The sequence below is a fragment of the Synchiropus splendidus genome, chromosome 6 (genome assembly GCF_027744825.2).
Source record: "Synchiropus splendidus isolate RoL2022-P1 chromosome 6, RoL_Sspl_1.0, whole genome shotgun sequence".
NCBI classification, from domain to species: domain Eukaryota; kingdom Metazoa; phylum Chordata; class Actinopteri; order Syngnathiformes; family Callionymidae; genus Synchiropus; species Synchiropus splendidus.
In genome coordinates this window covers 1,498,484-1,513,482 of record NC_071339.1, presented here as the reverse complement: position 1 = coordinate 1,513,482, position 14,999 = coordinate 1,498,484, and the positions used below count along the sequence as shown (strand labels likewise).

The following is a 14,999-nucleotide window of genomic DNA, read 5'->3' as shown; positions in this document are numbered from 1 at the left end:
TTAGAGGACAGTTGGATCCAGGTAGGGCAATTGAAACACTTGCTGACTCGACAATTTTCATAGGGGAAAACATGAGGGCTTAAAAGAACCAAATAAACTGCATCAGTCAAAACACTGACAAACTAACGTCATTGATACATCCACGTTTTCAGCACTGGTGAAAGTTTGCACAGGGCTGTATTGTGCGAACAGTGCTGTCATGGAATCACAGATGAAAAGTTGATGCTGAAAATGGTCAAAATAAAAGGATCTTTTTTATCCGTTTCCTTGACCTTTGGCCTCAGTGCAGATAAAATTCCCATCCAAACACATTTCCAAATATTTGAAGAGCATGACCTTGTCTGCGAGGGCTGCTCTTTCATAATGATCGAGAGACACGTGACCCCAGGAGACAGAGCGCACGCGACAACTGTACGGTGACAATCACTAATGCACCAGCATCCACAGCTTGCTGCCCGAGAAATGACACATGAAGATGTTCTTAAATAGATTTATTTACTTCATATGTACAACAGCCAGCAACATTAGCCCCGGGATGTCTTCACTGGTCCTATCTAGTCTGGATGGCTTCGTTCATCCAGTCCACGTAGCGTCTGACCTTGGTGTACACGCCTGGAAAGTAGGGGTACGCACAGCCGATGCCCCAGGACACAATCCCCTCAAATCTGCCGTTGCACACCAGCGGCCCGCCAGAGTCACCCTGCAGTGACGTGTGAAACACAAGATTCAGTCCAAGCAACACACAGTGCACGTGTTATTGCACGATCGCTCCAAGGGTCCCAACCATCGGAGTCAAAAACAAACTCCTCTACATTCAAGTCACAGTTTGCTGCTCCGGCAAGTGCACAGCCAGCAGATCACCAGATGGGATCAGAGACCTTGGTCATGTTCTTTCAAAATATGTTTGGAATGAGTGGATTTGTCCAATACTGCGTTATAGCCGAAAAAATTCTGTAGCACTGGCATCTTCTCTTAAAAAAATGGCAATAATACATTTTATCACGACGAACTCATTGTAATTGTAAGTGGGATTTATTGTTGTATACTGGAATTTTAAAGGTGTCACAACCTGTTGATTGACTGGCTGAGGTCGATGGTGGGTGTGTATCCCGGGTGAGAGGATTAAATAAGACCCAAACTACCAATCGTGGCGCCGCCTCACCAGTGACATTGCTACAATTTAGTTTCTGCCAATTACTATTTGTAGGCATCTGTTTAAGTCAAATCAGCATTTTTGTTTCATTTTATAATCTACTGACAATGAGTCTTTTAAATGACTAGATATATTATATATATATATAATAGAAATATTGTCATTTATTGTATTAATTTGCCAAAAAATGCCAAATGGTCAAAATAACCTAAAAGATGCAATGGTTTCAAATAATGAGAACAAGATTATATTAATTTCAAAACATCACAATACTCATGTTTTGACTTTTAACTAGAATTCAGGAATGAATCTTTGGTGGAATAATATTTAAAATGTATTATCAATATTCCCTCAATGTATTTTGAGGAACATGAAAAAAAACAAAATGGCCAATGAAAAGAAGAAAATTGAAGTCTTAAAACAAGAACATGCTATATTTATTGCTGAAGTGGTGTTGATGACTGAAATAGCAGAAAATTTTCAACATATCAGTGATAGTTTTAGTCTGAGTTCCACAAAAATACAGGCAACCGGTGCACATGGCCCCCAGGTCACATTTGGACCAGGTCTGGTCTAAATCGCAGAGTTAAGAATACAGACAATTTCGCAGTGGTCTCTTCCTTTTATTCCAGAGCTGTATATGAGTAAATTCACAAAATAAAACTAACAACCATTTGCTGCCGTTATAGAGCACAGTCTCCACCGCGTGTCCGTTGGCGCTCACCTGGCAGGAGTCCTTCCCTCCAGAGGGGTAGCCGGCGCACACCATGTTCTCCGTGATCCGGAAGTAGTAGTAGCGCCAACACTTGGTGAAGATTTGCACGTCCACTTCCCTCAGGACGGGCGAGAGCCTGGAGCTGAACAGCCGCGTCACGCCCCACCCGCTCACACCGCAGGTGCTGAGGTCGGCCAGGGCTGGAGCGCGCGGGTCCGGCAGAGCGGCCGGAGCCACCACTGAATTGATTCTGGCTGGTTCATCCAACTGCGACACAAGGAACAGGCGTGAGCAAGTGCCGCTCAGGAAGGGGGCCAGGCCTAAGTTAGTGGCCATCTGAGAGGCAGAATTGTAGCCGTCTGCAAGGCCTTATTACGGCCACTTTCTCCTCCAATCTTTGTGTTGCTGACACGTTTGTCTTCCCCGCACACGGCTTCCCTATCTCCACTCTGATTGGTTAACCCGCCCGGGTTCACCTTGTTCAATTTCAGCATTTTATGCGACAATTGCTGCCGAAATGTCTCGCATTCCTAGTTTGCACATTTTAGCTGAGCAGTTAGTTGCTCATAATCGTCCCTCGACATGTAAATCAGTGGCTTGGGATCCTGTTTAGTGGGAAGAACAGTTTGCTGGTACTAGAAGCTTTTTGTTTTGGGTCGTGACACGCTCAGTTTGAATCCCTGAGCCACGTGTGGTGGTAGTAGCGAGTCAGTGATCTGACTTGACAGATGCACATCTGTGATACTTTTCAACTATGAAGTTCTTAAAAAGAAACAATGATGTTGAAATTCATTGGAACATTTTATGGTGATACTTTCATTTACACTGCACTTGTATCTTCTTTGGAGTTTAAATACAATATATTATTTTTACTTTATGATATTTAGACAGGTTTTATTATATTGATTTTATTCTGAATTCTATTCTATTTTTCTCAACAGTTTGCATCAAGTGTCTTTTTTTTTCTTTAGTAAATTTTATGACCGTGACTTGCACCTGGTTGCACTCCACAAGGTTTTGGTTTGTTCACGTGTAAGTAGATGAAATGTGGTTATTGCACACAAATGGGATCAAGAGTAACAAATCATTCTATTGCTTGAACGGGCCTTGGGTCCGTTCGTTCTGGGAAAGGTGGGCCCCAAGGTCAAATGGTTAAGAACCCCTGGACCTGATGAAATGACTTGTCGTAAGTCTGACTAGTTTCATGAAAGACAGAAGCGGTGCAGAGCAGGAACCTACCTACCCCTGAACTCACCTTCAGCAGCATGATGTCGTTGTCAAAGGACCAGTACATGTAACGTCTGTGTCTGAGGATGAGGCTGACGTTGAAGCGCTGCTCCACTCCTTCCACTTTGTAGAGATCGTGCTCACCCAGGACCACCTGCATCAGGTGCTTCCTTCAAACACAGACCAGTGATGTCAGCCACACACTTGTGCCAGCTCAACCTTTTGCCTTGTTAAGTTGTGCTCTGTCATTCCACCTTTTATTTGGACTGGAACTAATGATTTGTACGGAGCCCTGGAAGTGACATGCCTGTGTTCATTTTTTTTGGAGGTGACATGAATGACTTGGTTTTTTTTTTTGCCCGAGATAACAGTTATCTGGAGATCATTTTTATCTCAAGAATGATTACTTCATGTCTCCCACAGCTTCGTAACTATTTGTCAACGTTTTTTTGGATGTGGCGTGCATGACTTTATTTTTTTTAGCCTGAGATAACAATTATCTCGAGATAATGGAGTAGAGGGCCACAACAGCCTGGAGCTAAATGCCCCCACAAAACAGCCTCCTCTGGCGCTTGCCTTATGAATGGAATCACGTTTAATATATTCCATTGTTTAATTCCGCTTTTACCGGCACGTAACATCTATCTATCTATTTGCAACTAATTCACACTAAAACAGAAACAAAAACAAAATAATAATTTTATTCATAGAACTGTGGTTACATTAGGTAACCCACATTTTCAACAAGTAGTGGTGGTGACCGCAAAATCATCTGTTGTATTTGAGTTCATAGCAACCGATAACAATAAAGTCAAGGTCAAATATGCACTTAGGTATTTACGAGTTAGACTGCAAACACTGCTGGCAGTAGTGCAGTACTCACGGCCTCCAGCAGTGGGCGGCAGACACCACCCACTGCTCGTGGATGAGGGTCCCTCCACAGAAGTGATGTCTGTCATGCTGAAGAGAAGCTTGGAACTGGCGCGAGTGGCGCTTGACTTCATGACCCCCGATAATTCTCTGCTCAGTCTCCGCCGCTGCCACACAAAGAGCAGGTTCAGCGCTCTCAGAGTGCGGCGGCATTCACACGCTCTTACCTGAGGGGTTCAGTGAAACAACTAGGAACACAGACAGGAGGTGACAACGGGCCCAGTTCATCTTAGTTTCTGCAGAGAGAGGTGATAATGAAGGTGATAAACATGATCAATCAGAAGGCTGGGCATCGACGAAAAATGGAGATCATCCAGGACGACAGTGAAACTGGAACCTTCCAAGACACTCAATAATGACCACCCTTATGCAGTTGACATTTCGATTTGGAGGATTGTGTGTGTGCAAGATAGAAAAATATGTGTAATTCTGAGTTGACATACGCTAGAAAAAAATCCTCTTCAAATAGAATTAAATGAAATTTAGAAAAACAAGAAGAAAAAATTGTAAAATGAAGGGACCACTTTAGGGAGTTTGATTTTGAGAGACCATCTCAGTAGAACTTCCTCCAGAAACAGCACATTAAATCGTAAATACTCTCCAAGTTGTTTCAGAACTAGCATGAAATCTTTTATCATATTCATCAAATGACCAAATCAGCCACCTGCGAGTCAAGAGCGCTCTCACCTGTCCACCTGTGAGGCGTGTACCCGGTCCAGCGTCTGCACACTGGCACCTACCGTCGCCCACTCGTCTCTCATGCCGGGCAGTTCGCTCGACCTGGAGAACGCAGAGGCCCCTTTTATATTGTCAGCGGCTACTTTCATTGTCCCCGCTATTGTCGTTGGTACATCCAAGTGTCACGTTCTGACTCTTTCAAAGATGGAGAGCAGCCTCACTTTCTCAGGCCTTTGTTCCCTGATTCAGGCTTTTGTCCTCAAGTGGAGACAAAGTGAGGCCCGAGATGTGATACTCACCAGGTTTGGGAATCCAGTGAAGGTCCAGTGCTGAACAAAGGCGGCGACGGTGCTCTCACATGAGCAGGTGACAGATTTAAATGGACATGTTGACGTGACACTAACTGCTCCTCAAATGCATCATTTTTTGTGGCATAGTAATGTGAGATTTTGACTGTCACCAAATGTCTTTGATGATCACTGAAGACTTGTCGAATCACTGATTTTTAACTGCTGGCCAACAGACAGTGACTCGTGTTCCTTTGGTCTCACGTTGACTTGTTCTCCCAGGTGATTTCCATTCTGTCCTGCGGCAGACAGGAGTCTTTCTTGTGCAGCTATAGTCACCATACAGTCTCCCTCCCGAGGTGTCACTCTGACTGCGAGGGGAAGCAGCGATACAGTCTCCCTGGGGTGCCATGTTGAGGTGGCAGACCTGAAGTCCCTGTGTCATGTGTGTTACCTACATCGCTGGGGAGAGAAAACTACCAATGCTAGAACATATACACAACAACATCACACCACCTTTAATAGTGAAAAGCCTGCTTCATTCGCTCTTGAGTTTAAGGGGTCGCTCTGAGGCGGCTTGACTTTGCATGAACAATGTCTCACGTTGGATTATCAAACGCAGCAGGTGATTATATTACCTGGTCACGTGACAGCGAAAGATTGTGGAGCAGATACGAGGCAGTTGTTTAATGAAGCACTCACTGGTTTGCGCTGCCACCTCAGGATGCTCTCACGTGTCTGAGAGTGAGGGAGAGAGATCAGCGCCTCCATTGGTCCTTGCTACAGTCGGTGTCCGTTTCCATCTCTCTCTGTCTCTTTATCTCTTGTGTTCAAAGCCAATTGACACATTTTTGGTCAACTTTAGTTGCAGAAATAAGGGAATAAAATCAATAGGGATGGAAACTTCTGTCCGTGCTCCGCCTTCATTTCCTCCGTATTTCTGTACGTTTCCGAGGCTGCCTCCATTTTCCTCTTTTGAGCAACAGGTACGCTAGCAATGCTTCTTCCACAGTCGTCATGTTGGTTTTGGTGTTTGTCATGTCATAAACTTTTGACTCTGGGCTGCTCCCCCTGGTGGATATATTGCTGAGCAGCAACATAAAGAAGGCATGGAAGCATGTGATCAGTGACGGTAGCAAGGTTTAAAACACACAATTTCATACATAACGGGAGCATAAATGAACCTGAATCTGCTTGTAAAGTAATATAGACGATGATGTGCTCAAAATGGAGGGAGATTTGACATCAGTCTATTCATATTTACGTATGGGAAGGGAAAAAATACAAAAAACGGATTTTTTTCTTTTCTTTTCTTTTCTTTTATGCAGGTTTAAGCAAATTGATAAATTTTTGTTCAACTTTAGTTAACAATGAAATACAATAGAGTGAATAAAAAAGAAATGAATAATTCCATTGTGTTCAGATACACTTGCATTATGTAGTTATATAGTTAAATGTATAGTTAAATTATAGTTAAATGTAGCAGCTACAATGACCAGAAAAGCGCCGAGAGAGTGCAGACCTCCGGAATTATATTTTGTGCCACAGTATTGTCCTATATTTAAAGTTTGATTTATTATTATTATTATCTTTTTTTTCTCTAGGTTGTTTTATAATGTATTTTTTTCATGCAGCAGAAGCTAATCAGAAGTAAGAAGAAGTAAGACAGTTAAACACCATTCTGTATGAGCTTCTTCAATATACAGTAGTCTGCTTTAAAGTTGCAATGAAATGTATAGGTCTTACTGCATAAATATTGATGCAGGTTTTTTTCATCTAGAATAGTTACTAGTCGGGAGCGTGAGTGACACGTCCCTTCTTCAGCCTTCGGTCTCAGTCCCACTGCGCCTGTGCTTCTGTCTATGTGGCAGGACAGCAGAGGCTGTGAGAGTCTGGCAGAGCAGTGGGCGAGTCGGTCCAGGAAACACCTGACAGTCGGAGGTCACACAAAGCCGAGCCTCCTCTTCTGCTGTGTGAGGCATCAATTATTCAGCTGGCTGAGAATGTGGGACACGAGGAGGTCGAGCAAGTTTGCCCTCCCATGCTGGGGAGGATGCTGACATGCCAGAAGGCGGCTGATGATAATGAGTCATTATGATCATTGCAGACACGGATCCAACTGTGATGGATGGTGCCGTCTGCCGCGGAGGAGCTGGAGTAGAATTACCGTCTTTGTCTTCAGACGGGAACATTTACGTAAAACGCAGACTCACACTGGGCTTCCATTGAGAAATTTCAGCACCGACGAGGCAGGGTGACGACACAGACGGAGCATTCTGATACAGTATAGATGAACCTGCACCAGCGAGAACCCTCCGTTACCATGGCAACAATGAGGGGCCTTCTGGCTTGTTAGGAGAGTTGGAGAAACAGAATGGTGTGTGTGTGTGTGTGCTGAAGGTGAACTTGGTTGCTGGGCTTAATGCTCCATGTTACAGGCTGCATGTCAGGACAAACAATGAGGTTTTCCCCCCACAATGTAACTTAAACCCTCAGTGCCAGACGACTGAATGTTTAGAATAGCGTGGGCGTTGTTGAGTACAGGGGTGTCCGACTCAGGCCTCGGGGGGATTGAAGCCAAGCGAACTTCTGGTCTGTCTGAGAAGGGTTGTCCTGGGCACCTCTGTCTGTTGACCCAGATGATGCTTGGACCACATGGGTTTCATCACGCCAGTAGAATAGAACTAATGTGACAGGGGTCTGAAACTCAGTTGCTTGTGCCGCAGTTCATGACATCCTCTGCGAATTGCTAAACCCATGTGAATAATAATTTAGTGTTTTATTCGCATTCAAAACAGAGTTATGGGGAATCAAATACCATGAGCCAACAAGTCATCCCCTCACATCATGTGTTGGCCAACATGTCCTGAAACTGAAAGGATTGCACTTCTCTTTGAATGTTTTCCTTCCCCCCTTCTGAATGGATTTAATAGTACATGCAAATAACTGCAGCGTTTTTGTGACATTGTCAGCATTTGAGTGAGCGAGTGAGGTTTGGTACCTAAATTAAAGTACGATGAACGTCACCTTGCCATTGTCATGAAAGGCAGCAGTAGCCAAACCATGCGTGACCATCTGATGAGACATGAAGAAGACATGACTACGGTTGAAATTCTCCGTCCAGTCGCGATATACAAATGCTGCCTCCATCTTCCTCTGTTGAGCAAGAGGTACGCATCAATGCTTCTTCCACAGTCGCCATGTTGGTTGTGGAGTTTGTCCATCTCATAAACGTTTGACTTTGGGCTGCTCCCCCTGGTGGATATGTTGGTCAGCAGCAAGACCAACGTAAAGAAGTAGGAAATGGATCATTGACGGTAACAACGTTTAAAATGCAGAGATTTGATATTATTAATGTTCACATACAGAAAATATTTAAATGAAAAAAAGGAAATATTAAAGGATTTTTTTTCAAAGAAAGAAAGCCTATATTTTGCAGCTATTTGGTCTCAGTAGCTTTGCAAAATTGAACGTTAGGTCTTTGTATCTAAATCCATTTCTAGCAAGCAACGATATTGGGTCTGTTTTATGATGATGGTCGAGATAAAAATTGGTATAAAAGACTTGGCTCTATAGTAGAGTCACAGTCTTATTCAACACCCACCCATCCATCACAAGCCTCCGGCCGTGGGGCTCCTCCCAGATGGACATGTCCAGACCACCTCACAGAGAGACGTCTGACTCCATGTGCAAAAGCATATGTGAATATTCTTATATGAAAAAACTCCTTTGACCAAGAGGGTTTTCAAAAATATTGTCTGAAAACAAATCACCTATTTTTCCTATCGCCACCGCTCACGTTATTCCCAAATGAATCTTGGCAATGGTCCTTTTCTGTGTCAAAACCTTTCCTCTTAAGCAAAGGAATGAATTGTCCTGCTGTTATTTGAAAAGAGGAAATCAGGAAAGAAACCCCCTTCCATTGGTGGGTCTTGGCTGAATCATGCTGGAGCTCTCGGCGGTGTCAGGGACCAATGTAGCGAGCGTGGATCAGTGGATTCTTTATCTTGGAGCGGCCTGACGCTCGGCATCATCCAGGGTGCCCATTTACTTACTCCAATGTCAAATTGTTTTTTTCCATTTTGCCTCCTATCAACTCCTCACACTCTGTGTGAAGTGCGCTGAGTGTTCACTGTTACAAACATTGACTTTTGCTGCATAAATAAGTGGGTTGTAGTCCAAGGTCGACATCTGATGGGTCCGATTTTTCCCTCCATCCCTCCACAGATTTCGTAAGTGACGCTTCTCCTGCCGTGAAGAAGGAACTTGCCATTTCGAGGAACTGGCGCCCCCTCCTCCCATTGTGCACCTGCAGCAATTGTCTGGTCGCCGTCTTTGTTATGTAAGGCCGGCGATGAGAGTTGCTGACACCAGAAGGTCACATTATATTGAATTACTTTCGTCACAAAGTGCCTTTCCAGCCCATTGGACACCCTGTGATTGTCGGGACCAGTCGTTGAGAGTGGGTGGGTCAAAGAGATGGTCTCTCTTTTCAAGTCAGCCTTTTGTACAGGAAAGGCCTTTCATCCTAAGGAGGAAATCCATACTGAAGAGGTGTGTTCCAATAGTCTTTTATTGATTGGGATCAAAGTATTCTGATCACCAACGGTCACTGTGTATTTGGAAGCGTGTTCAAACTGCTGGCTCCACAGATCTATCTCACTCATGAAACGCATTTCTGAACCTTATATCAGGATGAAAACAGCAAGAAGCCCAATGCCACCGAGCGGCAAACAAACTAAAGATCGGTGGCTGAACGTGAATGAATAATAAACATCAAGTTTTGAGATGATACAGGGTACCAGAGCGGACAGAGATCTCAACAGGACCCAGATCCAGTAGGAAGAACCATTTCTCAATTTGATTCACTTCACTTTTTTATCCGGACCCTCACCAGTAATATGCTGCAGCTCACTGCTGATTCTTCTTATCCAAAATAAACTTATTTTTTTTCCAAACATGTGACTCTCTTCAGACAGCAGAATGATTTATGAACTGATTGACTAATGAATTTACACACAGACACACTGGTCTGCTTGGACTACTACAGCACAAACACCTTATCGAGACAATCTAAATGAATCTGTTTTTCATTTCTTTATCTGATTTAGTGAGCACATGGGAATTGTGTCATCATTTGGCAGTTTTCAAAGGTTCACGCAGGCTCACCGGAGAGTCGATTTGCCAGTGTTGCAGACCAGGGCAACCACACGCCCTCGGCAGCATAGGTGAGGTCTGGAATCCTGCCTTGTCCAGTCTGGAAGTCAAACACTGAGGAAGATAACAGCATAGCCACTGAAGGCTAAAGTTTGTATTCATCATCACTGTTCACTCACATGCTGGCCTTGGTAAAACCAGGAGACGCTGCTCTGAACCTTTCTGGCTAAACAGGAATCTTATTGAAACTGAACAAATTCGATATCCTGGAGCTCTACTTGATGCAACCAAACTCAACGTCACTTGATGTCTGTCCAAGCAAACCATGAAACACACAATCCCTCGGCAACTATTCGCCCACCTGTTTGATAACAGACCTCTTCCTTCAGGACCACGTCGGGCCTGAAGGAATGACGGGAGAGTGTCGACAGGTGATCCTGCGACTGGGCCCGAGCCTCCATGTGTCCGCTGGGACTGGGTGTGCGTCACTACACCTCATCTTTCAGTCCAGTCGAGGCCACATCAAAGCGTAAGCCCTGCTGCAGGCTGGGGATCTTCTTTCGCAACCTTTCACTGAATTGTTAAGCAGTTATATGTTTCTATCATTTTAATTGCAGCTCTTTGTGCTGTCGAGTCATTAGATCACGGGGTTATTGGACAAGAACTGCGGCAGCAGGAAACAATATGTGACAGATCTGAGGGTCATTGTTCTGAAACAAGGCATGTTTTCAGACCGCGGCGTGATTCTGAAACCTTAAACGTCACGTGTATATGACAAAATAGATGTTACATTGTTTCTTTTGTTTTGTTTTCAATTCGTATTTTTTTTTTAATAATGATGTTAAGTATTTAACGGTAAGTCCTACCAACACGTATTTAATTGAATTCAAATACAAGTAACAGCCGACTTGCCACCTGCTCGACTTACGTCCACCTGTACTTACGACCACGGCCAGCAGATGCTACAGTTTGATTTTTTCAATTATGGTAGCACAGTCTCCCAGCATCTCACTCTCACACAGCCACCTACCACTGCAGTGCTACCTATAACCCTCGCGTCGGCTGTTTATGTCCGATCTGACTTGGAACCGGTTGGTCGGAACCAATCCTGGACGTAAGTCGGATGTTATTTGTATATACACTGTACATAAAAACATGTACAACTAAAACTAAATTCATCACCAGGACACAAGATGCCAAGTGTCAGCAGTATTTCAATCTTACAAAGTAACAGAATAAAGTCATATTAAATGCACATTTATTGAAGAGATTTCACACTGACCACATGAGGGCCGAACAAATACAGGCCAGGACTATCAGTGGCCCTCCAGCCACTTTTTTGCTCTACACTGTTTAAGAGTGATTCCATCAGGTGGAATAACTGTACAACTCCTCCCTCTGGGTGTCAGCTCGTGCCCCTGGACGTATGTGCAATAGCTCTTTTAGTGCAATAACCATGTTGACAACAACATTGTATTCTAGTCTGAGGACATTTTAATGTGTATACACTGTAAATATGGTTCTTCAATTCTATTCTATAGTGATCTTAGTATATATTAGTATGTTTATATTTTATTTAGCATGTTTTTATTGAGTAACATATTGTATTCTCTTTGGTTCTTTTGTCTTGAGTAGGAGTTTGTGTAACGAAAAGCAGTTTCCCCCAGATAAATAAAGTCATTCTGAGGTGTATAAAACTTGCTGAAGTGATGAAGGTGAGTGATTTAAGATGACAACAAAAATCACCCGCCAAGCTAGACATTTTTGAGATGAGAATAATAATAATTAAAAAAAAAAACCCACACGTTAAACAGGTATGAAACGCGTAATAGGCGACTGGATGCAGTGCTTTATCAAGTGGGAGTCACAGTTACATTCAAATGAAAATCCGTCTGTAATAGGTAAATACGAGCGTGGAACAAGTGCATCTAAAGAAACGTCAGCTCGTGTTGGCTCCTCAGATAGATCTGGACTTGCACGTGAAGCCAAAGGGCCACAAGTCGAGCCCCATCTTGGGGGACTACCGCCCCCCTCTGGTGAAGACCTGCAGCTCGCGTGAGAAATAAAAGTAAGAAAGACGCACGCGAAAAACACAAACCAACATAGGCGTATGAGTGGCTTCTTTAACATATGTGTGTTGAGCTCCAGCACCAAAGAGGCGAGACAGATGTCCCGCTCTACACCGCGCTCTCCGCGTCGCCATCAGCGTGATTGCGCGCACGAGCCGGAGCGTGGAGCTCGGGAACATCACGACTCGACGCCAGAAAAGCCCCGCGCTGCTCCCTCGCCAGGTCTCCCTGGGATCCGGGTTTTGCATCGCTCCTGCATTTGCAGATTTTCCGCGAGACGCTTCAGAGTGCAGGACGCGCCACGACGCCGCTCGCCTTCCTCCATTTCCCCGCGACGACAACACTGGATTCTACTCCCACCTAAATAATGTTGCCGAAGCTTCGGCAGCGAGAAGCCTGAAGATTTGAGCTGCGCCCTCCGGAGACACGTGTGTTGGGGCTAAACCCCGCGCTCTCCGTCCTGTCACCCGCAGCAGCCTCCTTGTTGTTTGTTCGCTCCTTTTGTTCGAGCGACAACCGTCTCGGCTGCAGGCTTCTCCCTCCAGTTTGTGGTCTTCAAAAGAGCGCGGAGATGTCGGAGGTGCTGCCGTTCAACGAGGAGAAAGTGAGTCATTATGGAAACGAGGGCGACGAGGGACACCTTTCCTTCACCTGTCGTCTTCAAGACACCAACAACTTCTTCAACGGATCGCAGAACAAACGTCCGCCAAAGCTGGGCCAGATAGGCAGAAGCAAACGAGGTGAGGCTCGCACCCGCTGCTGTCTCCTTCTCATGGAGCTCCTTTCATTTTGATATTCTGATCACTCCGATCCCTGACTTGCCTGCGCAGTGCCTTCCTTGAGATTCCTGCTGTAGTCGGTGCTGAGGATCCCCCTCAGTCCCCCCTCGTTTGTTTTGGGGGGGGGTGTCATTTTGGGCTTGACATGTTTGTGATGTGTGTGGAGCATGATGAAAAAGAGGCCGCTTGTGTTGTTCTGCATCACTGAGGAAGCTCTGAGGCTCACTCAAGCTGACACGCACGCACACACACACACACACACACACACACACAGGGAACGATGAGCCGATAATACATATATGCAACACTGGGTCTCCTGCATGCACATCTGCGGCGCCTCACTGTCAGCTGGGAGGTTTCAAAACACCCAGCCTCCTCATTAACTCTCTCCTCATCCACAGTTGTTATCGAGGATGAGAACGGCGAAGACGAGGCGCAGAAAAATGGAACAGAGAAGACCCCGGCAGAGGCTTAGACCGCCACGGCTGACTGCCCCCCCCCACCCTCCCTCCTCTTAAGAGACACTTGAAATTTTTTAAAAATGGCGATATTTACCAGTCTCAATCCAAAGACACTGTATATAAGCACTTTCTCTCATGTGGCAGCGAGCAGCTCTTCCACACCCGAGGGAGACCCCCGGGTGGACCCCCGACTCCTACGCAACGTACGCACCAACGCGCTAACAAACGCCCTGATCGCAGGGCCTCGCCATAAACCCAAACCTGAGATCAACTGCAGGGGGCACCGGGGGGGGTCGTCGGAGGAGGCCGCTGTCGAAATGCAGAATTCAGGGAAGGAAACAGACGTAAATCTGACGTAAAAACTAAAGCACACGCTTGTTTAACTTCTAACTCCACACCAGACCGTTGGTCCCGCGCCTCAGTTGGATGGCGAGTTTGTACATACAGAGAGCCCGGCCCATATCTTACCGCACAAGTGGGGGTCCATGAACTGTTTTCCGTTGAATATTTATTTCGTGTTGTCGCAGCGACGCAAGGCCAGTTTCAAGTGTTTCTTTTTTTTAAATGTTGAGTGAATGGGTTTCGATTGTTGCCGAGTGTTATTTTTGGTTTCAGCAGACGGGGTTTCCCGCAGAGAATCGGTGGGGGCGGGCTCATAAGGTCACAGCCTATGTTCTGTCAGTTTTCTGTGTGAGTGCGAGTGCATGGTGTCGGACAGGGAGTGGCGTAGCATTTCCTATAAGATCAACATCTGTTGTCGTGTGATGTTTTTTTGGGGGTCAGTCGATATTGTCAGTGCTGCGGGAAACCCTGGTGACCTTCTGCCCTGTTGCCCAGGCTCCCACCTGGCTGATACTATAAGTGATCTATTGCGTTATTGTGTGTGCCAAAAGTTCACGCGGAATATTCCGACTACTGTTGTTGCGTTTTTGCTTCTTTTTTTTTTTCCTTCATGGCCTTTTTTTTTTTTTTTAATTGTTGTTGCTGTTGTTTGGTTTGAGCCATTTTTAGGGCTCTTTCTTCAAAGACTGAAAAAATCAAGTCGTGCATGGCAAACCTAAAATCATGCATGCCTGGCAGAAGCTCTGAAACTCTTGTGTATTCTTGGAGCACCTCGTATACAGCTTTGAATGACAAACCTCAAGAAACGGTCTTAACGCTGCGTTGTACTGTACAACTCACTTGGACTTGTACGTCGGCCTCATATCTTGTAATAAAGACGATGACAAACTATATACTGTTAGGTGTTGATTTGGCTTTACAGTACGGAATGATGTACTAGATGTATCGGTTTCCTTCTGTTTTTAATCTTGTTTTGCAATTGTAGCGAAAACACTAAAGTATAGTTTTGTATAAGGACGATTAGAGGTCGTAGGTTGACTGACTTTTGGATGTTCTTGTACAGTTTCCTGTTACTGGATGCCACGGAGGGTCAAGTCAGCATTTTCCACTGTGAGATAGTAGCACCGGGATCTTTCTATGGAACCGTCTCGTTTTGAAGGATGTAGAAATTGGAACAGAGATGAATAAATATTCAAAACAA

General features: G+C 44.9%; 2 protein-coding genes across 2 annotated transcripts; one reads left to right on the top strand and one right to left on the bottom strand.

Moving 5' to 3' along the window:
* Positions 1 to 505: 505 nt before the first annotated feature.
* LOC128760473 (trypsin-2-like) lies at positions 506 to 4,253 on the bottom strand. The gene is made up of 5 exons (XM_053867901.1): positions 4,185 to 4,253; positions 3,979 to 4,115; positions 3,124 to 3,265; positions 1,878 to 2,135; positions 506 to 700 (listed from the first exon to the last, which is right to left on the bottom strand). The coding sequence occupies exons 1-5, from the start codon at positions 4,251 to 4,253 to the stop codon at positions 551 to 553; spliced, it is 756 nt and encodes a 251-aa protein (XP_053723876.1). The 3' UTR covers positions 506 to 550.
* Positions 4,254 to 12,242: 7,989 nt separating this feature from the next.
* On the top strand, positions 12,243 to 14,999 carry camk2n1 (calcium/calmodulin dependent protein kinase II inhibitor 1). The gene is made up of 2 exons (XM_053867904.1): positions 12,243 to 12,956; positions 13,397 to 14,999. Exons 1-2 carry the CDS (start codon positions 12,788 to 12,790, stop codon positions 13,468 to 13,470), a joined length of 243 nt encoding a protein of 80 aa, XP_053723879.1. The 5' UTR covers positions 12,243 to 12,787; the 3' UTR covers positions 13,471 to 14,999.

Coding starts and splice junctions, on each gene's coding strand:
- LOC128760473 (XM_053867901.1), bottom strand. CDS start 4,253: ATGAACTGGGCCCGTTGTCACCTCCTGTCTGTGTTCCTAGTTGTTTCA. Junction 4,116..4,184: donor TGAACCCCTCAGGTAAGAGC/GTGTGAATGCCG, acceptor GAGACTGAGCAG/AGAATTATCGGGGGTCATGA. Junction 701..1,877: donor GAGGGAAGGACTCCTGCCAG/GTGAGCGCCAAC, acceptor ACGTCACTGCAG/GGTGACTCTGGCGGGCCGCT.
- camk2n1 (XM_053867904.1), top strand. CDS start 12,788: ATGTCGGAGGTGCTGCCGTTCAACGAGGAGAAAGTGAGTCATTATGGA. Junction 12,957..13,396: donor GATAGGCAGAAGCAAACGAG/GTGAGGCTCGCA, acceptor CCTCATCCACAG/TTGTTATCGAGGATGAGAAC.